Source organism: Sycon ciliatum, chromosome 1, assembly GCF_964019385.1.
Source record: "Sycon ciliatum chromosome 1, ocSycCili1.1, whole genome shotgun sequence".
Lineage (NCBI taxonomy): Eukaryota > Metazoa > Porifera > Calcarea > Leucosolenida > Sycettidae > Sycon > Sycon ciliatum.
This window is the reverse complement of record NC_088643.1, coordinates 28,727,719-28,746,914: the sequence shown is the minus strand read 5'-3', so window position 1 is coordinate 28,746,914 and position 19,196 is coordinate 28,727,719. Positions and strand designations below refer to the sequence as shown.

Here is a 19,196-nt window from a genome sequence, read left to right as displayed (position 1 = left end):
TTATTTTTTTGCCCAGGGTCTACATTCTACCTTTATTTTATTTAGACTAGGGTTAGCTGTCCATTTACCAGTACTCATCCACACATATGTGCACATAGGGTCTACACAGAACTCTATCAGTAGATATTTTGTGTATAGGGGGTTGTCTATCCACCGGGATAGCACTATATACTCCCATTCTGTGTGTTCTCTGGTAGCTATGTCCCTTGGAGACTTTACGGTGCCAGTGTGGTGACCGAGGTCAGGCCGTGTCTGCACTGGCATCGTCAACTTTGCCTACTGCTACGTGCTCCCCAGTGCTCCATCTGTGTCCTGTAATTTGTTTGGGGAGGGGGGGGGGGGCAATACCGGTACTTCAGGTGCAGGGGGGGGGGGGGGAATGGGGTGGGGGGACATCATGCCCCGGCCCAATGAACCTCTCCAGGCGTTGTTCTGGAGTAGACTAACCATAGGCGGAGTGTACACGTGCAGCACATAGTTTGGGAGCTAGAACGCGATCGGACTCGGGCACATTCAAAGGCAGTCTATTGTGATAGTAGTCCTGGACTGATCTCACTATGATGATATAGGTCGTACCCAGCATCACAATGCCAAACATTATAAATGACTGTTTTTTTGCCTGATGGGCTAGATGAGCATGCGGCTAGACTGCCGATGGCAACCAACAGGCTCAAGGCTGTGTTGAGACTTCGTGTGAGCGACCCGAGTCAATCGTTTACTCGCCATGACTAGGCATCGCATTGAGCATCGTATGCCCACTAATATATGTCACTGTTCTTAGTCGCACCGGGGGCGCATGCCCGTTTTCAGGAGACTTCTCAAAACACATAAGCCCTGGGTCCTGAAGGTTAGGCCTATTGTTAATCTAAATAGTCCTGGCTACTATCCCGCTGAGTTCACTGACTTTCTACGGAACCCGTATGTATGTGAGGAAAGTACTGTTCTGACCTCAACTGCGGATTTCATCAACTTGGTAGAAGGTTTGCCTGTGCGGGACGATCATTTATAATTGAGTATAGATGTGACCAGCCTTTACTACACCAACATCCCCAACGAGCTCGGTTGTCGTGGTATATCACACACAGGTGTACAAGGTGGATGCCCCTCGCCCTTCGTACATGGTTATTAACAGCAGTGACTTCCTTGATGTCAGTCATTCGGAAGAAAAATGAGTTTGTGTATGGTAACGATGTGTTTCGGCAGATCCAAGGGACTGCCATGGGTTCGCCTGCAGCAGTGGTCTACTGTAAGACCTGTTATTATAACGAGTCGCAAATTTAACGATTGTCCAAAATTCATAGGTTAACGAGAAGACATGTTAACGATCTTGCAGTATTTTGCCATATCCACACACAACATATATGAAGCAGTACGGCCTCAACGGATCTTATTATAACGAAGAAATGTCATCCGTTAAAACGTTAGATTTACTTCCTCGTTATATATACATGTCTTACAGTATGCCGACATTGTTATGCTGTATTTGGAGAATCGGTACGTTTTGCCGATCTTAGAGGGGGAGGGTTTAGATGTTCAGGTTTATAGACGCTTTATCATTCCATGGTTGCGAAGGTCAAGTTCAGCGCACTTTAGATAGGATTAATAAGTGTTCGGCCCTCAAGTTTTCTCATGAACTGGCACATGATGGCATTGATTTCCTGGACACCACAGTTTTCCGTACTAAGGGATACATGGCGGTGAATCCTCATTTCAAGTTCACCAATCATTTCCTGTATCTGCTTGTCGGTAGTAACCACCCCTGTAGTATGGGCAAAGGTGTGTTCACTGGGGAGTTGATCCGTATCCGTCGGTCTTCGACCCTTGACCACCACTACGAAGCTGCTGCCGAGCGGCCGAAGCAGGCTTTCCGGGCCCGTGTATACAAGCGCTCCATCTTTCATCTTTCAGACCCGTACACTAGGAATGGATGCGCAGGGAAGGTATGTTGGTCAAATTGGCATGGGTTTGGGTTATTTCTGTAGTTGTATACAGTGCTCCTCATTGTATTTACCTGGGCCCGGCCTGCTGTCCTTCGCCCGTTGGTCTTGAGGTCCAGGTGTAATACCCCTACCATACAGTCCGGTGGCCAGCGCGGTTGTTGTTACACGGTGGAACATCGGCAAGAGGTTGCTTGCTCGTTTGCCTCATGCTCAGTGTCCTCAGGGAGTTAGCATTTTCCTCCCGTTTGGATTTTGCAGTGTCTATGGTGTCGGTAATTGAGTTTTTGTTCTGTATGCTTTTCTGTGGTGTGTGGCTGTTGTTCACACATCTTTATTTGACTTGCTTCCTGGTGTGGTGTACCTTTTTGTTTTATATTGGTGTTGGTCTGGCTGTAGAGTTCTAGCATCCGTAGCTGCCTCAGGGGGTGCCACTTCTCCCATCAGCGTCGACTAGTCCGCCGGTACGTGGTGCTATATTACGTTTAGTTGTCTGTTCCATCCTGTACGGACTGTGTCCTGCTGACCACACAGTCTGGGTCTCCATACTTTGCATGTTCTCATCGTGTGTAGTGTTCACACGTACATATATGGACTGTCACACCCATAATTATGTTGTACATGTGGCTGCACGTGTTGTCTCTTTGTCGTACCTGCTGCTGTATTTGTGTCTCTGTGCTGCTGACCCGTACATGCTGCTGCGCTGCTTTGTTGTATTGCTGACACGTGCACCTTTTTGTGCTGATATGATATCGAGTACGCCACTTTTTGTGCTGATGAGGGCACCACTTTCCGATATCATGTTTCCTTTCGCCATGTCAGTTGTCAGTTCTCCCGTCGTCTCCTGAAGTGTAGTAATGAATAGCTCTCTCTCTAGCTCTAGAGAAAAAAACACTTGACTAGTCCGTTTGATGTGTGACGTGGCGAGGGTATAGTAGAGGCAGCTCGTTCTCCAACCGAGACGACATTTGGCGCCCAACGTGGGGCTCAAACCCACGACCCTGAGATTAAGAGTCTCATGCTCTACCGACACATATATGCACGCGGCACCGTTTGTGCTCCTATCCATTTACATATGCTGCTTTCCACACCTGTGCTGACAGTCGGTACGCACCGACTCTGTACGCATGCACGCACACCATTACATTCTGTTGGCATCATACTAGCGAGGTTTTGCATTCCGAAATTCGGCAAAAAGATTCGGCACGCGGGAGCGAGGTCGAAAATGCACGCGAAGATTCGGCATGTTTGTTCGGAAAAAGCTCACTTTGCCGAAAATATTTTTCGGATGAATTTTCTGTAGAAGAGCGCTAGAGCGTGATTTTTATTCAAAGAGGTTTCTTATCTCGGCATCGCTTCCCAGGCGACATCAGCGTCGTCAGCTACCTCTGATTGCTCCTCCACTGCTTGTCTCCTCTCTTTCGCCTGGAGTGTCCTCACCGTCATCTGTGTGGCTGAAAAGACTATGGCGATACTCATAAAATTTGATTTGGCCATGGAGTTGGTTTTTCTGAGGCGACTGAGGAGACAGATTTGGCCCTCGGCTCTTAGGGCGATCAAAGTTCGTTGGAATCAGCAAGAATAGGAGCACGGTACAGGACGTTGCTGATGCTAGGGCTCACGAAATGAAAACACATCATTTTCGACTTGCAAAACAAACGTTGGTCCGAAAATTCGACATTTTGATGTTCGACAAATGACCGAAGAGCGCCGAACCGAAATTCGGAATGCAAAACCTCACTATTAGTGAGGTTTTGCATTCCGAAATTCGGCAAAAGATTCGGCACGCGGGAGCGAGGTCGAAAATGCACACGAAGATGCGGCATGTTTGTTCGGAAAAAGCTCACTTTGCCGAACATATTTTTCGGATGATTTTTCTTGTGGAAGAGCGCTAGCGCGTGATTTATTCAAAGAGGTTCCTTATCTTGGCATGGCTTCGCAGGCGTCTTTGACGACATCAGCATCGTCAGCTACCTCTGATTGCTCCTCTCCACTGCCTGTCTACTCTCTTTCGCCTGGAATGTCCTCACCGTCATCTGTGTGGCTGAAAAGACTATGGCGATACCCATAAAATTTGACTTGGCCATGGAGTTGGTTTTTCTGAGGCGACTGAGGAGGTAGGTTTGGCCCTCGACTCTTTGGGCGCGATCAAAGTTTGTCGGAATCAGCAAGAAAAGGAGCACGGGACAGGACATTGCTGATGCTAGGGCTCACGAAATGAAAACACATCATTTTCGACTTGCAAAACAAACGTTGGTCCGAAAATTCGACATTTTGATGTTCGACAAATGACCGAAGAGCGCCGAACCGAAATTCGGAATGCAAAACCTCACTATTAGTGAGGTTTTTGCATTCCGAAATTCGGCAAAAGATTCGGCACGCGGGAGCGAGGTCGAAAATGCACACGAAGATGCGGCATGTTTGTTCGGAAAAAGCTCACTTAGCCGAACATATTTTTCGGATGATTTTTCTTGTGGAAGAGCGCTAGCGCGTGATTTATTCAAAGAGGTTTCTTATCTTGGCATGGCTTCGCAGGCGTCTTTGACGACATCAGCATCGTCAGCTACCTCTGATTGCTCCTCTCCACTGCCTGTCTACTCTCTTTCACCTGGAATGTCCTCACCGTCATCTGTGTGGCTGAAAAGACTATGGCGATACCCATAAAATTTGACTTGGCCATGGAGTTGGTTTTTCTGAGGCGACTGAGGAGGCAGGTTTGGCCCTCGACTCTTTGGGCGCGATCAAAGTTTGTCGGAATCAGCAAGAAAAGGAGCACGGGACAGGACATTGCTGATGCTGGGGCTCACGAAATCAAAACACATCATTTTCGACTTGCAAAACAAACGTCGGTGCGAAAATTCGACATTTTGATGTTCGACAAATGACCAAAGAACGCCGAGCCGAAATTCGGAATGCAAAACCTCACTATTGCGGAGCTTTCCGGAGCTCCGAGTTAGTTGTTGTTTGGAATACAGCAAGAGAACAACATTACATTAGCGCTGCGGGCAAACGCCTGATCCTCGCCATGTCCCTACTGTCACTACCGCCTCCGGAGCCATTCCCGATCTACAGCAGTCTCTACGACGCTGCTGCCCATTTTCCTGCCTGGGAACGGTGTTTCCAAATCTATGTTGCAGCAGCCGGCATCTCGGATGACACTCGCCAGAGAGACACTTTCCAGTATGTGGCCGGCAAGGACATCCAGCAGCTTGTCCCTACGTTAGCCAACACTGGCAACGATCTCGACGGCCTCATAACCGCCGCCGCCGACTACTTTCAGTCGAAGCAGAGCCCCAGAATGGCCCGCTTCCACTTCCGGCAGGTCACCCAGCAGCCTGGCGAAACGTTAGACACGTTTTATACTCGTTTGCTGGCATCGGCAACGACCTGCAGCTTCGCCGACGATGCCCAGAAGAACGTGGCTCTCTGTGATCAAATTGTGGCAGGATGCACGTCCAATCCACTCCGCAGAAAACTGCTGGAGACTGCGTCCCTTGATCTCGCCAAGGCGCTCAAGGCCGCCAGAGCATTTGAAGCGTCAGTGGAACAGACGACGGCGTTCCGGCGCACACAAGACTCGATCAATGCCCTCCGTCATCAGCCACCGTTCTACAAAAGGACACAGCCGCCTCCTACTACTGTTTCAACTCCGTCGCGTCGACCGATGCAGTCTTCGCCACATCCAGCTGCAAACTCGTACCACCAGCCACCTGCCCCAGTCGCCACTCGCGCTCCAGGCCAGCGGGAATCCAGCACATCGCTCTGCTACCGCTGTGGAGAGCCAGGCCACCCTGAGTCACGTCGCTACGCAGTTTTGCACTGTAAACGTCTGCCCATGGGCGTATCGTCCGCATCCGAGATCCTACAGCGCACACTGGACGCCATGGCTCGCTGGCCTCGACGGTGTGAAGAACGTCCACGACAACATCTTCAACTTTGGTAAGAGCGTCGAAGAGCACAACCGACGACTCGCCGCCTGCCTCCAGCGGCTGCAAGATCACAACGTTACACTCAACCGAGCCAAATGTCACAAATGTCACATCCTCAAGCCTCGGCTCAAGTTCATGGCTAGCGTCTACTCCGACAAGGGCATCCGCGCCTCTCCCAGCCACCAGCAGTCTGTGGCTACATTCTCTACGCCATCTTGCGTCAGCGACATACAGAGTTTCCTGGGTCTCACCAACTTCCTCCGCCGTTACATTCGTAACATGGCCGATCTCATCACGCCACTCCCTGCTCTCACTAAGAAAGGTACTGTTTGGCGTTGAACTGATGAGCAGCAATCATTTGATGCACTGAAGAAGGCCATCGCCGAAGACTGCATGCTGCAATACTTTGACCGCAAGCGATACACATCACTGTATGTCGACGCATCGCCCACCGGCCTCGGCGCAATCCTGTGTCAATGCCAAGACAACGGCCACGATGCACCTGTAGCATTCGCCAGCCGTGCACTCTCCGGCGTCGAGCAGCAATATTCTCAAACTGAACGGGAAGCATTGGGTGTCAAGTTTGGCTGCCTTCGCTTTCACCACTACTTGACAAGGTGATCCACAGTTCACCGTTGTCACTGACCACAAGCCGCTCCTGCAACTCATGGCCGTCGGATCAAGACCTCCGCCACGAATTGAGCGCATGGTCCTCCGCCTGCAGGATCTCAGCTTCCAGCTCCAGTACAAGCCTGGCCCAGAACACCCGGCCGACGTCGTCAGTCGCAATCCGCAGCCTCATCCCGACTTGCCAAACATCGGCGCACAGGAAGACACTGCGTACATACATGCCCTAGCTACAGCAGCTAAGCCGAATGCGTTGGCTCTGAAGGAGATTGCGGACGCCACCACCGCAGACCCCACACTGCAAGCCATCCTTTCCTCTCTGCAATCTGGCCGCTGGGATTCCAACCACACCACGGTCCGCCCGTACTTTGCCCTCCGCCATGAACTGTCTGAGAGTGACGGTCTACTACTCCGCAACGACCGTCTCGTCATTCCCACGGCCCTCCAACGGCTTACCCTGCAGCTTACACATGCGGGCCACCAAGATATTGTCCGCACCAAGCAACGGCTCAACAGCAAGGTTTGGTGGCCCAACATGGCTACTGAAGCCGAAGCACTCTGCCGGCAATGTATTCCGTGCCAAGCAACTCTCTCAACGACACCGCTACTTCCGGGAGTCCGTGCCCACACCACCGTCCACCAAGCCGTGGCAACGAGTCTTCGTCGATTTGTATGGACCCATGCCAAACGGTCAGCACCTGCTTGCCACTATCGACCAGTTGACTCGCTACCCGGTCATCAACGTGTTCAGCACGACACCCACTACGGCCGGTGTTGTTAAAGCTCTGCGCTCTACATTATCCATGTTCGGCTTGCCCGAAGAGCTAGTCTCGGACAACAGTCCTCAGTTCCGTTCTTCGGCTTTTGCTGATTTCCTCACGCAACACGCTATCCAGCACCGCCACACCCCTCCTTTGTGGCCACAAGCAAACGGAGCAGTCGAGTGCCTCAACCGTACCATTGGCAAAGTTCTGCGAACTGCCAAACTAGCTGGCGAAGACATCAATGTTGCATTAGACCAATGGCTCCTAGCGTACCGCACCACGCCACACCCTGCCACTCACGAGGCACCGGCAACACTCATGTTTGGTCGCCCCATCCGCGACAGTATACCCTGCATTACGGCAGCCGCACCAGACTTGCCTTCAGCTGCCCACCGTGACCAGCAATTCCGCCAATCCCAGTGCGATGCTGCCAATGCCAACCGCCGGTCAAACGCCCCCATCCTCACTCCTGGTCAGCGCGTCTTACGCCGCAATGAGCAGGCACACAAGCTCTCACCACAGTGGGATCCCAACCCCTGGACCGTGGACCAGATCTCTGGGTCTACGGTGACGATCTCCAACTCAGCAACTGGCCAAAGATCGACTCGCCATAATTATGTCGTTCGTCAAGCCCGTAATTGTTGTCACACCGCCAGCCCATCACCCACTACCAGCTGAACGTTCTGCCACCACACCTTACAAAATTACAACAAAATCACATGCAAGAAGTCCTTTCACTTTGACTCCTGCTCGTTGCGTGACATCACTCCTCACCAAAGGACTTCCTGGGGATCACAATCCTAAACAGACAAATGTACGAATACCGCAACTGACTCTGTTGTTCTGCACGCCACGATCAACACGACTGCGTGCAAGACACAGCTGATCATCGTCGCTGTACTCTTCCCTGAGCACGTTACCCTGTCGCTGCAGCCTGCGACGGACATTCCATAGTTCCACCAACTTGATGGCTTGATGTTCACATTGACGTCGACCATGCGGTGTTGCCATTGACGACCTTCAACTTCAGGTCCTTGCCGTGGTCCGCACCATTCAAGAGATGGGCCACATTTGGTGTACTTTCACCCAGTTGGTCACTTATTTTAACCTTGCCGACTTTCCACTGCCGGACTGTTGCTTCAACAACTGGCGGAGAGCACATACGCATATCATCACTCTTCCTTGCAAACATCATTTCCGTCTCCACCACGTCCTTATCAGCCTGATCCATGCCTGACACCCCCAAGGCACTGTCCACTGTGCCGCCGGGCTGGTGGAGCGACGGACCGATTCTCCAATGACGGTCGTCGTCCACAAGGCTGTTGGAGTGCGCATCCAAGATGTGCTAGAGCTGTTCAGTGTCGTGTAATGCTATCGCATGAGCTGATTGTTTAGTAACTGGTGGTGTTAGTGGACAGTATAGCGTAACTTGTAGTTCCTTGGTCTTTCTCATTTGTATAACCAAACTAGTAAGCTAACGATAAACTAGTTACACTGAGACAATTCGACTGGCACAAATTACAACAAAATCACATGCAAAAAGTCCTTTCACTTTTACTACTGCTCGTTGTGTGACAACCACCATCATCAGTGTGCGCATTGCGCCTGGTTTGGTGCATGCCTGGTGGAATATGATATAGCGGCTGATGCAGTGGGCACGTCAGGTAACACCTAACGCATTGAAAATGACTCAACTATGACTTGGTTCGATTGCAACAAACCTAATGATAGTGGTACCGAAACATTCGGGTAACCGGAGTAAGTGCCAATTGATATTTTTGGCTCCAGTCAGTCAAGTGATTCAATTGCAATACAATTATATACGTACGGTGGAACTCATTTAGTACGTACCCGGGTAAGACATACACCTGCATAACGCGGTCCTCTTTTGTCGCACGGATTTTCCTCCCATAAGCGCATATTCAGATGTGTACGGATACGACTGCTTCCTTCTGTTCATGTGATTCATTGCCGCTGTGTTACTGTATGCAGATCTCACTCAGCTCTGCTCTCCGAGCATTCTGCTTCCAACACGACTTCCCGAAAGGTATGTATGGTGGCTAATAAATTGTAAGTAATGCGAGAGTCTTTACAGATTCCAGTGCTCTCATGCCTTTTGCAAGTTCCGTTTGTAAGTCAAATGGAACATGGTTTGTGGTCAGTACTTCAGCAGTAGTGGTGCGAGAATATTCGGGTGTCAAATTGCTGGGAATTGATGTAAGATAACGGAGAATATACCAACATGTGAATCACTTGGAGATATGGTTTGCCAGGTTCTGTTCACACTCACTAGGCTAGACCCTCTCGAATATTGTACAACAGTTTTGGCCCAGGAGTGGTAAAGGGCACGGGGCAAGCTATGTCGGGACCTGCTGTAAAGTCCGCCATACACGAGCTGTACGTCTTATCGGATGGGATATACCCCTGATATTGCTGATAATGAATGGCCCAGTTTCATTGTACTGCTGTCCGCGATATATCCTTAGTGGCATTGTTAACTTCTCATTACTTGTGGGGACGCATAGATCATACGTCCATCCAACACCTGCCAATCGGAACCCACCGACAACGCTGTCGGTTGGGTTGGACCACAATCGGTTGGTTTTTGAGTCCAAGATGCCGCCTAGGTAGCACACAGCATTGCTAATCTGATTCTAAATTAGCTGCGCAAATCCTGGCATACTGCCCGTAAATGCATCTAACTCCCAGGGTACTTATGAGTTGTTAGGTCTATGTGGTACTTGTGTCGCATTGGCAGCCACTGTTCCGTTCTGTATTTTCTGGTGTATGTTTCGTTGAATCTCCACAGAAAATGTCCTCGCGCATTAGAAGGAGGTGAAAGATGCACCTGCAGGAGAATACATGCTGAAGAGAAGGCAGAAACATGCCCGGATCCACCAGAACTAGTGCTGGCAAGTCAACAGAGGCGAGTACTGATAATGTTCCAGATTGTGGTAGGATCACATAAGCAAAATTGACACTGGGAGGCACGGCGGTGGGTCAGCTCATGGCCAGCGCCAGCTCCAGTGGATATCACGTGCATCCAGTTCTAGTACTATAGTATGACTGCTACAAAGTAGTGCGGCCCAAATAGAACTCGGGTCAATTGCCGAAGAACTGGGGGGGGGGGGCATGTGTCAATGAATGGTAATAACTCCGGAAATCATGCTGGTGTATCGAGGGCGTGGGCCAATGAAGTGCTGGATTGATGGTGGACGACTGTACTGCAATCTTGGCTGGTTCCACTATCGCAGAGACAGCACTTCCTGGTGCAACCACCCTATCCTACAATCTATAATTATTATAATTATTATAAGAGATTTGTGTGAACGATTTTAGCATGATGCAAGTCAGCTTATTGTGCTGGGGACCTGGCTACATGTCACTATAGCTTTTTATAGACTCGATCACCGCATTACGCTGCCTTGCGTTGACTTGATTGAGCACTCTTTTCGGTTAGTGTCAAAGGTGTATGTAATATGTATCTGCCTTCGTGCAAAGCTCTCTTTGTGCGTGTCTTGCAGATAGCTCGCTGACTTTGATGCTTTGAGCCATTTTCAAATTGCTTTTTTTGTTCATTTCATATAGACCGTATTGCCATTTGTTTAACCTCCCGCTCTGAGCTCCACTGATGGGACCTAAAAAGGCTGAAACAGCTGTCTGGAGATTGAGCGTCAGTATTATGGATTTAGAATACACGATCTGGGGACAGCACTAGTACTTTCTAGCTGTTTCGTCCTTTGTGGACACATCAGCGAATCACGGAGAAATAACTCTTAACTAAGGATGAACCTAGCAGCCATGAAAATAGATAAATAATGCCTCCAAGCCAGAATTGTAGGCTACATGTGTAGGCCCGAATGTGCCTTGCCCGAGTGCTGAAACTGATAAGTCATTGAGATACGCATAGAACATCTGGCAAAGGAACTACTAAAGCCCCCACAAGCACGGTATTCTACTTCAACAAGGAAGAATTTTGAAAGCATGCACAGCCCTACATGTATAATGTTGGTATAGGTAAGCCTTGTTTGATAAATTAACATGACAAGGCGGGGGACGCACTGTGTTAAAAAACAGTGCTCCTGATACACTAGTGTGTCCTCGGCTTTGTCACATGCTGTCAACCGATCAACACATACAACGTTGCATGCAAAAACGGCTGCAGCCTCGAAGTACGGAGTGCTATTTTGGAAAATGCTAGATATACAGCCTGTACTTATACAGGTGTTCTATCAACTAGTGCCATTGTGACAACGGTAGCTGAATGATACATGTACATAAACCCAGGGTCATCATTGCAAGAACCTCTGGGTCTAAGCCCGAAGTAACATTCAACTACATGACTGTATGCACCATCATGTATACGCAATCTTCGTAGTAACTGAGTCTACCCCTCACCCACTACTGCCACTGTGACCACAATTGCGCACAAACAGAGGACCTTAGAGGACCTACTTCTAACTACAGTGCTGGCCAAAGAAATCCAACCTTATGAATAAAATTGCACCGGGCGCTACGCAGCCCTAGTAGTAAACATACTGGACCGGTCTGTGCTCTCGAACGCGGCGCTACTTTATTAACGAGGTTGGATTTCTCTGGCCAGCACTGTACAAAATACACACATGCACACACAACACTGCTAGGCTTTCCACCACCACACTAGGTTTTGAAACCGAAGAGTGGCAAAATTCAGGTCCAGACTAGAAAATCTGGGGAGACCTGATGGTTTTTTAAAGCAAAACACAGCCAGCACTCTGCAGCCTCACAGCCTCAGGCAGGTTTTCCCGAGTGCACAAAATTAAAAGTTGTTGAGGCACCACGAATACAGTCGGGCGTCACAGACCGTGGGACCCAGGAATGTACGTGTATACCTCTAGGAACACCACAGCCAATAACGTTTTAAAAAGAAACGCAGTGTCAATAGACTCAAGTCTCTGCTTTTCTGGAATACAGATTCTGCTACACACGTATTGCTCACTATCCAGTGGGATGTGCATCTAAGAAAGTGGTACAAGAAGTCAAGGAACTAAGCCTAAGGCCAGATTGCTGAAAGGTTTTGTATAACTGACGAGCCTGACCCCTTGGAAACAACAGCCGTGGATGCGTGGCTCTACTGTAATAAATGTACAGGTACACAAACAATTTGAATGCAGAAATAACAACAACAAACAGGGAGAGGTGTAGGAAAATATACTCGGCCCCTAGTGAATTTGCTTGTGTATTAGCTTGAAAACTTTGGGTACACTTGTTGAGAGACCTAACTGCATGCAGCTAAAATATGGAGTGCCGTTGTCACCGACGACTTTTTCAGTGAAGTTGCGGCTAACATCTTCTCAGGTATTCCCGGGTCTTCGCTAAGGCCGTAAGGGTGAATGATATCATGTGCGTCTTCTATTGATGTCGCTACACTCGATGGTGGTGCTGATGTACTGATTGTGGTGGAAGATATTGAGATACCATATGTCTCGAACCTTTTCGCCAAGTCTCCGCGGCCATCTCGCAAGAGGGTCGGGAGCACCACAACTGCAACGCCACAGATCCAAGGATCGATTCTCGGACAAAACATTCTTCAGATTGCCAAAGGTCCCCAGTGCTTGGCAATACTGGCCTGTACAGCATGAACACACCACACATACGCCCACACACCATGTACCATGTAAACGCCCGTTGCAGGAGAAGCACGCAAATCTGCAAATGAATTGGATGTGCACCCACAGATTTTCTCGTATAGGAACAATAGCTGATCTGAATCTGAATAAAACAGATCAAAACTAGTGCCAGATAACAGTCTAATCCGCGCAAGGCAACTGGCGCAGCCATGTGAATCTCGAGCAAAATGAACAAACATGTCCCCAATTATCAGCAAACGGGTGTGCGTTACAGGATTGGCCTGGCAACTTCAAACAGGCACAATCCACTAACGTGGTGCCCCGTCAACTTCAACGGGAACACACCGATACGAACACAGCCCCACAACAGCAAAACGGGAACGCCAGACATGCATACATGGCATTCCCAAAAGCAGATACTTGGAGTCAAATTCATCCATCACACAGTTTGTTAGGGCTGAATTTTACAGTGACAATAGCAAATCCCACCTAAGGCACATGTGATGAGATCTGTACACCAACTATAGTCACAGAATCAATGCACATTAATAGAGCATAAGAACTCACTTGCGCTCATACCCTGTCACGTAGAGATGCTACTCTACGTGTACTGTTCCGATGTCCATTGGGGTGGTATGCCGGCCACTTGCCAGATGTAGAGCTTTTAAGCCGTACTTTACCACCGTCTGCTTGCCGTATCACCACCTCACTTGCAACTCTGGATTCCAGGACTGTCGCTCCAACAATGGGCATGGAGCGGGAGCTAACCTGATAACAGTTGAGAGCGTGACAGAGTATCATATTTAAATAAGGCCGAGTAAGGTGGATCCCTTTGGCAAAAGTGAACACAGGCTTGGTGCTACAGGCATGGGCTGTCATGTACCGGAATAGCCAATACCGGGCATGTTTCGTCGACAGTAGATGGAACTGCGACGGCTCCACCGTATATGGCCGCGTCTTAGTGACCTTCAGGCGCAACGTGACCAAGTCAGGTGCGAGACTCCCAGCCTCCCACACAAATACTCTTTGGCTGTCAAACGAGTGAATACTAGTAGATGATGCTAAATACTCGCTGGCAAACAATAAGCCATACAAGGCCAGTAGTACACTTACCCACAGCATAGCCTGATCTACAATATGACTGATTGGATCGTTGTAAGTATTGCCGAAAATGGATTAAGTCGTCCACTAAAAGCTCTTTGAAACTCGGATGTTGAGCCAATATGGCAATAATAAAATTAATGTAGAAAGGAAAAGGACGTATGGATATGAGTGTAGAGTAACTGTCACTATATACTAAATACAGTCAGAAAGTGCAACAACCAGGCACTAAAACATTTGACGACCCGACTCCTGGCTTCAACACATCTCCGTAGTGTTAAGGAGAGACCAAAGAGGGAAAGGTAATACTGGTTTCGTCATCGTCCAGTAACAATCAACATTTCTTGTTCTTGTGGGACTGTAGCTAACTACTAGCTTGTGCTCATTTTCGTTGCGCTTACCTTCCCCTCTTTGGTCACTCCTTTCAACCTTGAACCTTCCAAGTTGGAAGGCTGTTGGTTAGCGCTACGGAGATGTGTTGAAGCTAGGAGTCAGGTCGTCGAATGTCTCAGCACTCTGTCAGTTTTGTGCCTAGTTGTTGCATTTTTTTTACTGTAGTAGCTAGTTACAGTGGTGGACAGTTACTCTTAACTCGTATCCATATGTCCTTTTCCTTTCTAATAAAAGCTCTATCCGCAAATATGCCGAGGCGGCTTGCCGTCTCTCGCTCCGAGTATGCCATGCAACACAACTGTTGAGCGAGCAGCTTTTAGGCCAGTCCCATTGCACAACAGGTAATAGGCTACTAATAGCGTAACGCAGCTAGGTAAACACGAATCGATGAAAGAGGCAGACTTCTTAGAACAAAGAAACTAGTTGTGAAGGACACAACATGTTCAGCAGTTAGCAGTAGGAGAAATTGCTCTTAATTATGCAGCAATACTAGGCTTACACGTTTGTGTCATGCGTTCTGAGACGGAGTCCTTGACTAGCTCGTCACTGGCCGCACTCAGAGCAGCAGTCGTCACTGGCCGCACTCAGAGCAGCAGTCGTCACTACACATGGGTTGGGAAGCAATGGACAAAAATAACACTTGCCATGCACACATGCACTGCTTACCAGCTAAGTTAATATGTCATACTGTACTGCAGCAAGCAAGGAACTGGCAATACCTGCACCAGGCCTATCTACTGTGACCCATGCCATTGTGAATGAGAAGAGGCAGCATTTGACAGTATGAGCGGTGTGATGAACGGGAATGCATAATACAAGCCAGTCGAGCATTGGTACATGTACTTACGGACGCAAGTTGGCTGCACACCGCTCCACTGGCCGTTGATTTCACAAGTACGCACGGCCGAGCCCATAAGGACATAGGGAGATGTGCACACAAACGTGGTCATGTTGCTGAACATCAAGCCGTTCACGGTCATTGAGCCCAGTGCCGGTGGCGACAGGACCCGGCAGTCGGTTTGACCTGCACAAGCACAGAGTGCACAGAGCACAGGCATTCAGTGCGTGCCTAGGGGTGAAACGAGTGCCAAAATTGAGGACTCGAGTACTCTTTGAAAAAACGAGCGAGTATTCGAGCGAGTACGAGTATTTTACTGACAACATAAAACAATGTACTGCACACACTCTCGTAACACTGAACGTATTACGCCTGATACACATGTAGTCTTGCATGCAGCCTAGTGCAGGAAATAGTCTGAACTACGTCTTTTGTTGGTAAGTAGGGAAAAGTAATACTTTCACACTTGCATGGGTTATCAGTATTGGTCAGAGTAACAGACATGCTTGATGTACAAGCAAACAGTACACTGTGCATAAGATACTTTGAGTATTTTGCGAAACGAGTCCTCACTCCTTTCGAATTTTCGAGCAAGCGCTCGAGTATTCGATATACTCGTTTCATCCCTAAAACGTTTGCGTATGTGTGCGTGGCACAGACGTTGGTTTTGAATACATTGTAGTACACGCATTGTGTAAAGGAAATTGATGCGAAGACTGCCTCAACATGGCCATGCAAAGTAATAAAATTAATACAGCAGTGAATAGCGGTCAACAGTAGCTCTACATTTTGCTTGTAATAGAAGTCATAAGCGTCAGAGCAAGAAGAGGGACAAGACGAGTCAAGGGACAATCCGGAGGACGCAATACCATACGACCAACTGTTTGTTTCTACCAGCGTTATTGTACCGTCGACACAGCTCTGACGACGATATACTGGGCGAATGCCGCGGGGCCTCCCAGCGTGTCAGCGGCAGTGGGTGATGGGCAGATAACAAGGTAGCTTGCGGACAACATCGGTGGCATGAAGCCTAGTGACTGCCAAGCGTCTTGGCGCGACGGGCGAGCAGTACAGTGTCATGCCCCAGGGGCTGCTGTGGCTGTCGACGTCGGCGGGTCATGAGGTGCGTTCGCAGGCCTTCATGGCGCTCGGACAACTGCAATACTAGTACACAGACTCTCACTACTAGCTACATAGTACTCTGATTCTGGCACGTTATTTCTGCATTGAATAGTGATTGATTTTCCGCGCCGAATATCCGACGCTGCATGCATGTCCAATGCGCGTCAACAGTACTTCACACTTTCCTTTTCCCGCGTTATCACCTCAGCTATGCCAGTTTTGTATGTGGAAACCCCCTATATAATAGCAGTTTGGTCTATATTTTTAATCATTCAATATCTACCTTCACTGATGAGCTATGTATTAGCGAAACAGCTGTCTGAAGGAGTTTATCAATATCGTCTACGGAAGTGTCCTCGCAATGGTGATGGTTGTGTGCAGGAGGGTCTAGTCGGCTAAAGAGCGCAGTGTGGTGGTGGAGGTGACTCAACATTTTCTTCAATGGCCGAGAGCTCTGTCGCACCCAGTAATAATAATAGAAGTCATGGTACTACTATGAGTGCTGCTGCTGGTGCTTACCTGGAGCTGGTGTGACCTTGCCTGGGCAGTACTGTGCATCAGAGCCATCAGCACAGTCGTACCAAACACCGTCGCAGCGCTGTGATGGCAGGATACAGCCACTGGAACGCAGGCAGGGCAGGTAGCCAGACTGGCACTGCAGTTGAATGGCTGGATACACGTACCCATACACACAACACACAAAGCAGTCAAGAGATGAAGAAAGTGTCTGCTCGGCACATCTCTTTTGTACAGTCAAGAGATATTAGCATATTTGGAGGAGGTGGTAGCCTAAAACAGGCTCGACAAAAGTTACCGGCTTATGCCAACAACTCAGTGTTCTGGTAGAGTAGACGGTTCGATACCGGAACGCCTTGACAGCCAAATTTGTATAGACCCAAACCGATCATCAGCGTTGATTTTTCACTCGAAATATGTTTGTGGAAGGAAACTGGCATGTTGAAGTTTGCTCTGGGGCCAGAGTCAATCGAACTGAGCCACTCCTTTGTGTTGACCCATTGCCTCCAAGTTGCCAAATTTTTCGCTTCAAAAAAGTTCAAATCAGAGGTGGTGTAATAGGTGTATGTATGCTACGACCTGAATACTCACTATTCGTATTTCCCGCTCGTTCCCCTTGGCAATGAGCCACTCACATAGAAGAGCGCATGCTCCAGGTTCTGTTCTGTTCTAGTCTAGTCTTGAGTTGTCGTTGTCCTGTTCTCCTTCTGTCTACACTCTTATCGAATACTTCTATAAATTATCCAATCATATAAAACCCCTGTGTTCCGGTGTGAGGGGGCATCATTAGCCGGGAGCAGCTAACAGTGGCTCCAAACCGGACACGTTTTAGAGTGCACGTCAAATTCACTCTGGGTCTGAAATTAGGTAATTGCTATCGCTCCACGACGGCCAGTACAGGGTAACAATAAGCCTTGTGTGTGCTTCCATTAGTTTTGATTGGTATGCGGTGCTTTATTGGCAAGAGGCGAGCCGCTGTTTACCTGCGACAAGAAGTTGATTTTTCGAAAGTCGTAAAACTCAAGTCGCAGTGCGAAGCAACACGTCAAAACCTCACCTGCTTGGTATGGCGCGTCTGGTCATCGCAGAGCCATGAAATTTTGGCTCGGAGTATAACACATCGTAGTCTCACTGTGACATATGTTTTCTAATCAAAATACCAAGAGAGAAAGTGAATATTGAGTCCGTTCCGGTTTGCAACCTGTGTCCTATTTGAAACCGTCGCCTCTACCCGGTGAAACACCCTAACCATACACCTACAAGTATAACATAATTATATCCTAAGGACTCAGGCTGAGATGCCCGACTGGTCCTGGGTCCTGTGATAAGCACGATCATCATTTGTGATGATGAAAAGTGGCAGGTAACACCCAGACTATTACATGCTCTGTAAATAGGAAAGATCAACGCCACCAGAATCTGCTTTCCTACAAGCCTGAAGCTTCTCTACACAAGAGGGATATATTGGCTCTCTTGAAATTCGACTTACGATTACATGAGGCAGCTGCCCCACTCCAGGAACCGTCAATTTGGCAGATGCGCACAATGCTTCCCTGCAGGTTGTATCCGGAATATTTGCCGAAGACGACGCTGCCTCCAGCAGAATAGTTTGTGCCCTGGGAGTAGCCGTTGGTCGGTTTAGCTAGCGGTGTGCACACACCGGCTGTACACGTCACAGGCACGTACACACACAGGCACGTACACACACAGGCACACACACACACACACACACACAGGCACACACACACACACACACACACACACACCTTGACCTTGATACACAAGGATTCTTCATTATTTGCCACGTTTGAGCTGAGCTGCGATCATCGCGCTTTGTTGCAGTGTGCTAAAAAAACAAGAACAAAAAAACGGCCAAAAAAGGCTGAGGCCGCCCCAGCCACCCCAGCTGTGCCGGCCTTGCATGCCTGGTGTACGGTCTGAAAGATGAAAGATGGAGCTCTTGTATACACGGGCCCGGAAAGTCTGCTTCGCCTGCTCGGCAGCAGCTTCGTAGTGGTGGTCAAGGGTCGAAGACCGACGGATACGGATCAACTCCCCAGTGATCACACCTTTACCCATACTACGGGGGTGGTTACTACCGGCAAGCAGATACAGGAAACGACTGGTGACCTTGAAATGAGGCTTCACCGCCATGTATCCCTTACTACGGAAAACTGTGGTGTCCAGGAAATCAATGCCATCATGTGCCAGTTCATGCGCAAACTCGAGGGCCGAACACTTATTAATCCTGTCTAAAGCGCGCTGAACTTGACCTTCGCAACCATGCAATGAAACAAAAATGTCACTGATAAAGCGTCCATAAACCTGAACCTCTAAACCCTCCCCCTCTAAGATCGGCA

The 19,196-nt window shown here is 48.8% G+C and overlaps 2 protein-coding genes across 2 annotated transcripts; one reads left to right on the top strand and one right to left on the bottom strand.

Annotated features, from left to right (window-relative positions):
- The first annotated feature begins 1,676 nt into the window (after positions 1 to 1,676).
- On the top strand, positions 1,677 to 10,344 carry LOC135806928 (uncharacterized). The gene is made up of 4 exons (XM_065321081.1): positions 1,677 to 1,940; positions 2,337 to 2,401; positions 9,250 to 9,304; positions 10,067 to 10,344. The coding sequence occupies exons 1-4, from the start codon at positions 1,692 to 1,694 to the stop codon at positions 10,094 to 10,096; spliced, it is 399 nt and encodes a 132-aa protein (XP_065177153.1). The 5' UTR covers positions 1,677 to 1,691; the 3' UTR covers positions 10,097 to 10,344.
- A 1,771-nt stretch (positions 10,345 to 12,115) lies between these two features.
- LOC135821611 (sushi, von Willebrand factor type A, EGF and pentraxin domain-containing protein 1-like) lies at positions 12,116 to 18,496 on the bottom strand. Its single transcript, XM_065334610.1, has 5 exons — positions 18,326 to 18,496; positions 16,840 to 16,989; positions 15,208 to 15,384; positions 14,860 to 14,934; positions 12,116 to 12,865 (listed from the first exon to the last, which is right to left on the bottom strand). The coding sequence occupies exons 3-5, from the start codon at positions 15,338 to 15,340 to the stop codon at positions 12,636 to 12,638; spliced, it is 438 nt and encodes a 145-aa protein (XP_065190682.1). The 5' UTR covers positions 15,341 to 15,384; positions 16,840 to 16,989; positions 18,326 to 18,496; the 3' UTR covers positions 12,116 to 12,635.
- Between the last annotated feature and the right edge of the window lie 700 nt (positions 18,497 to 19,196).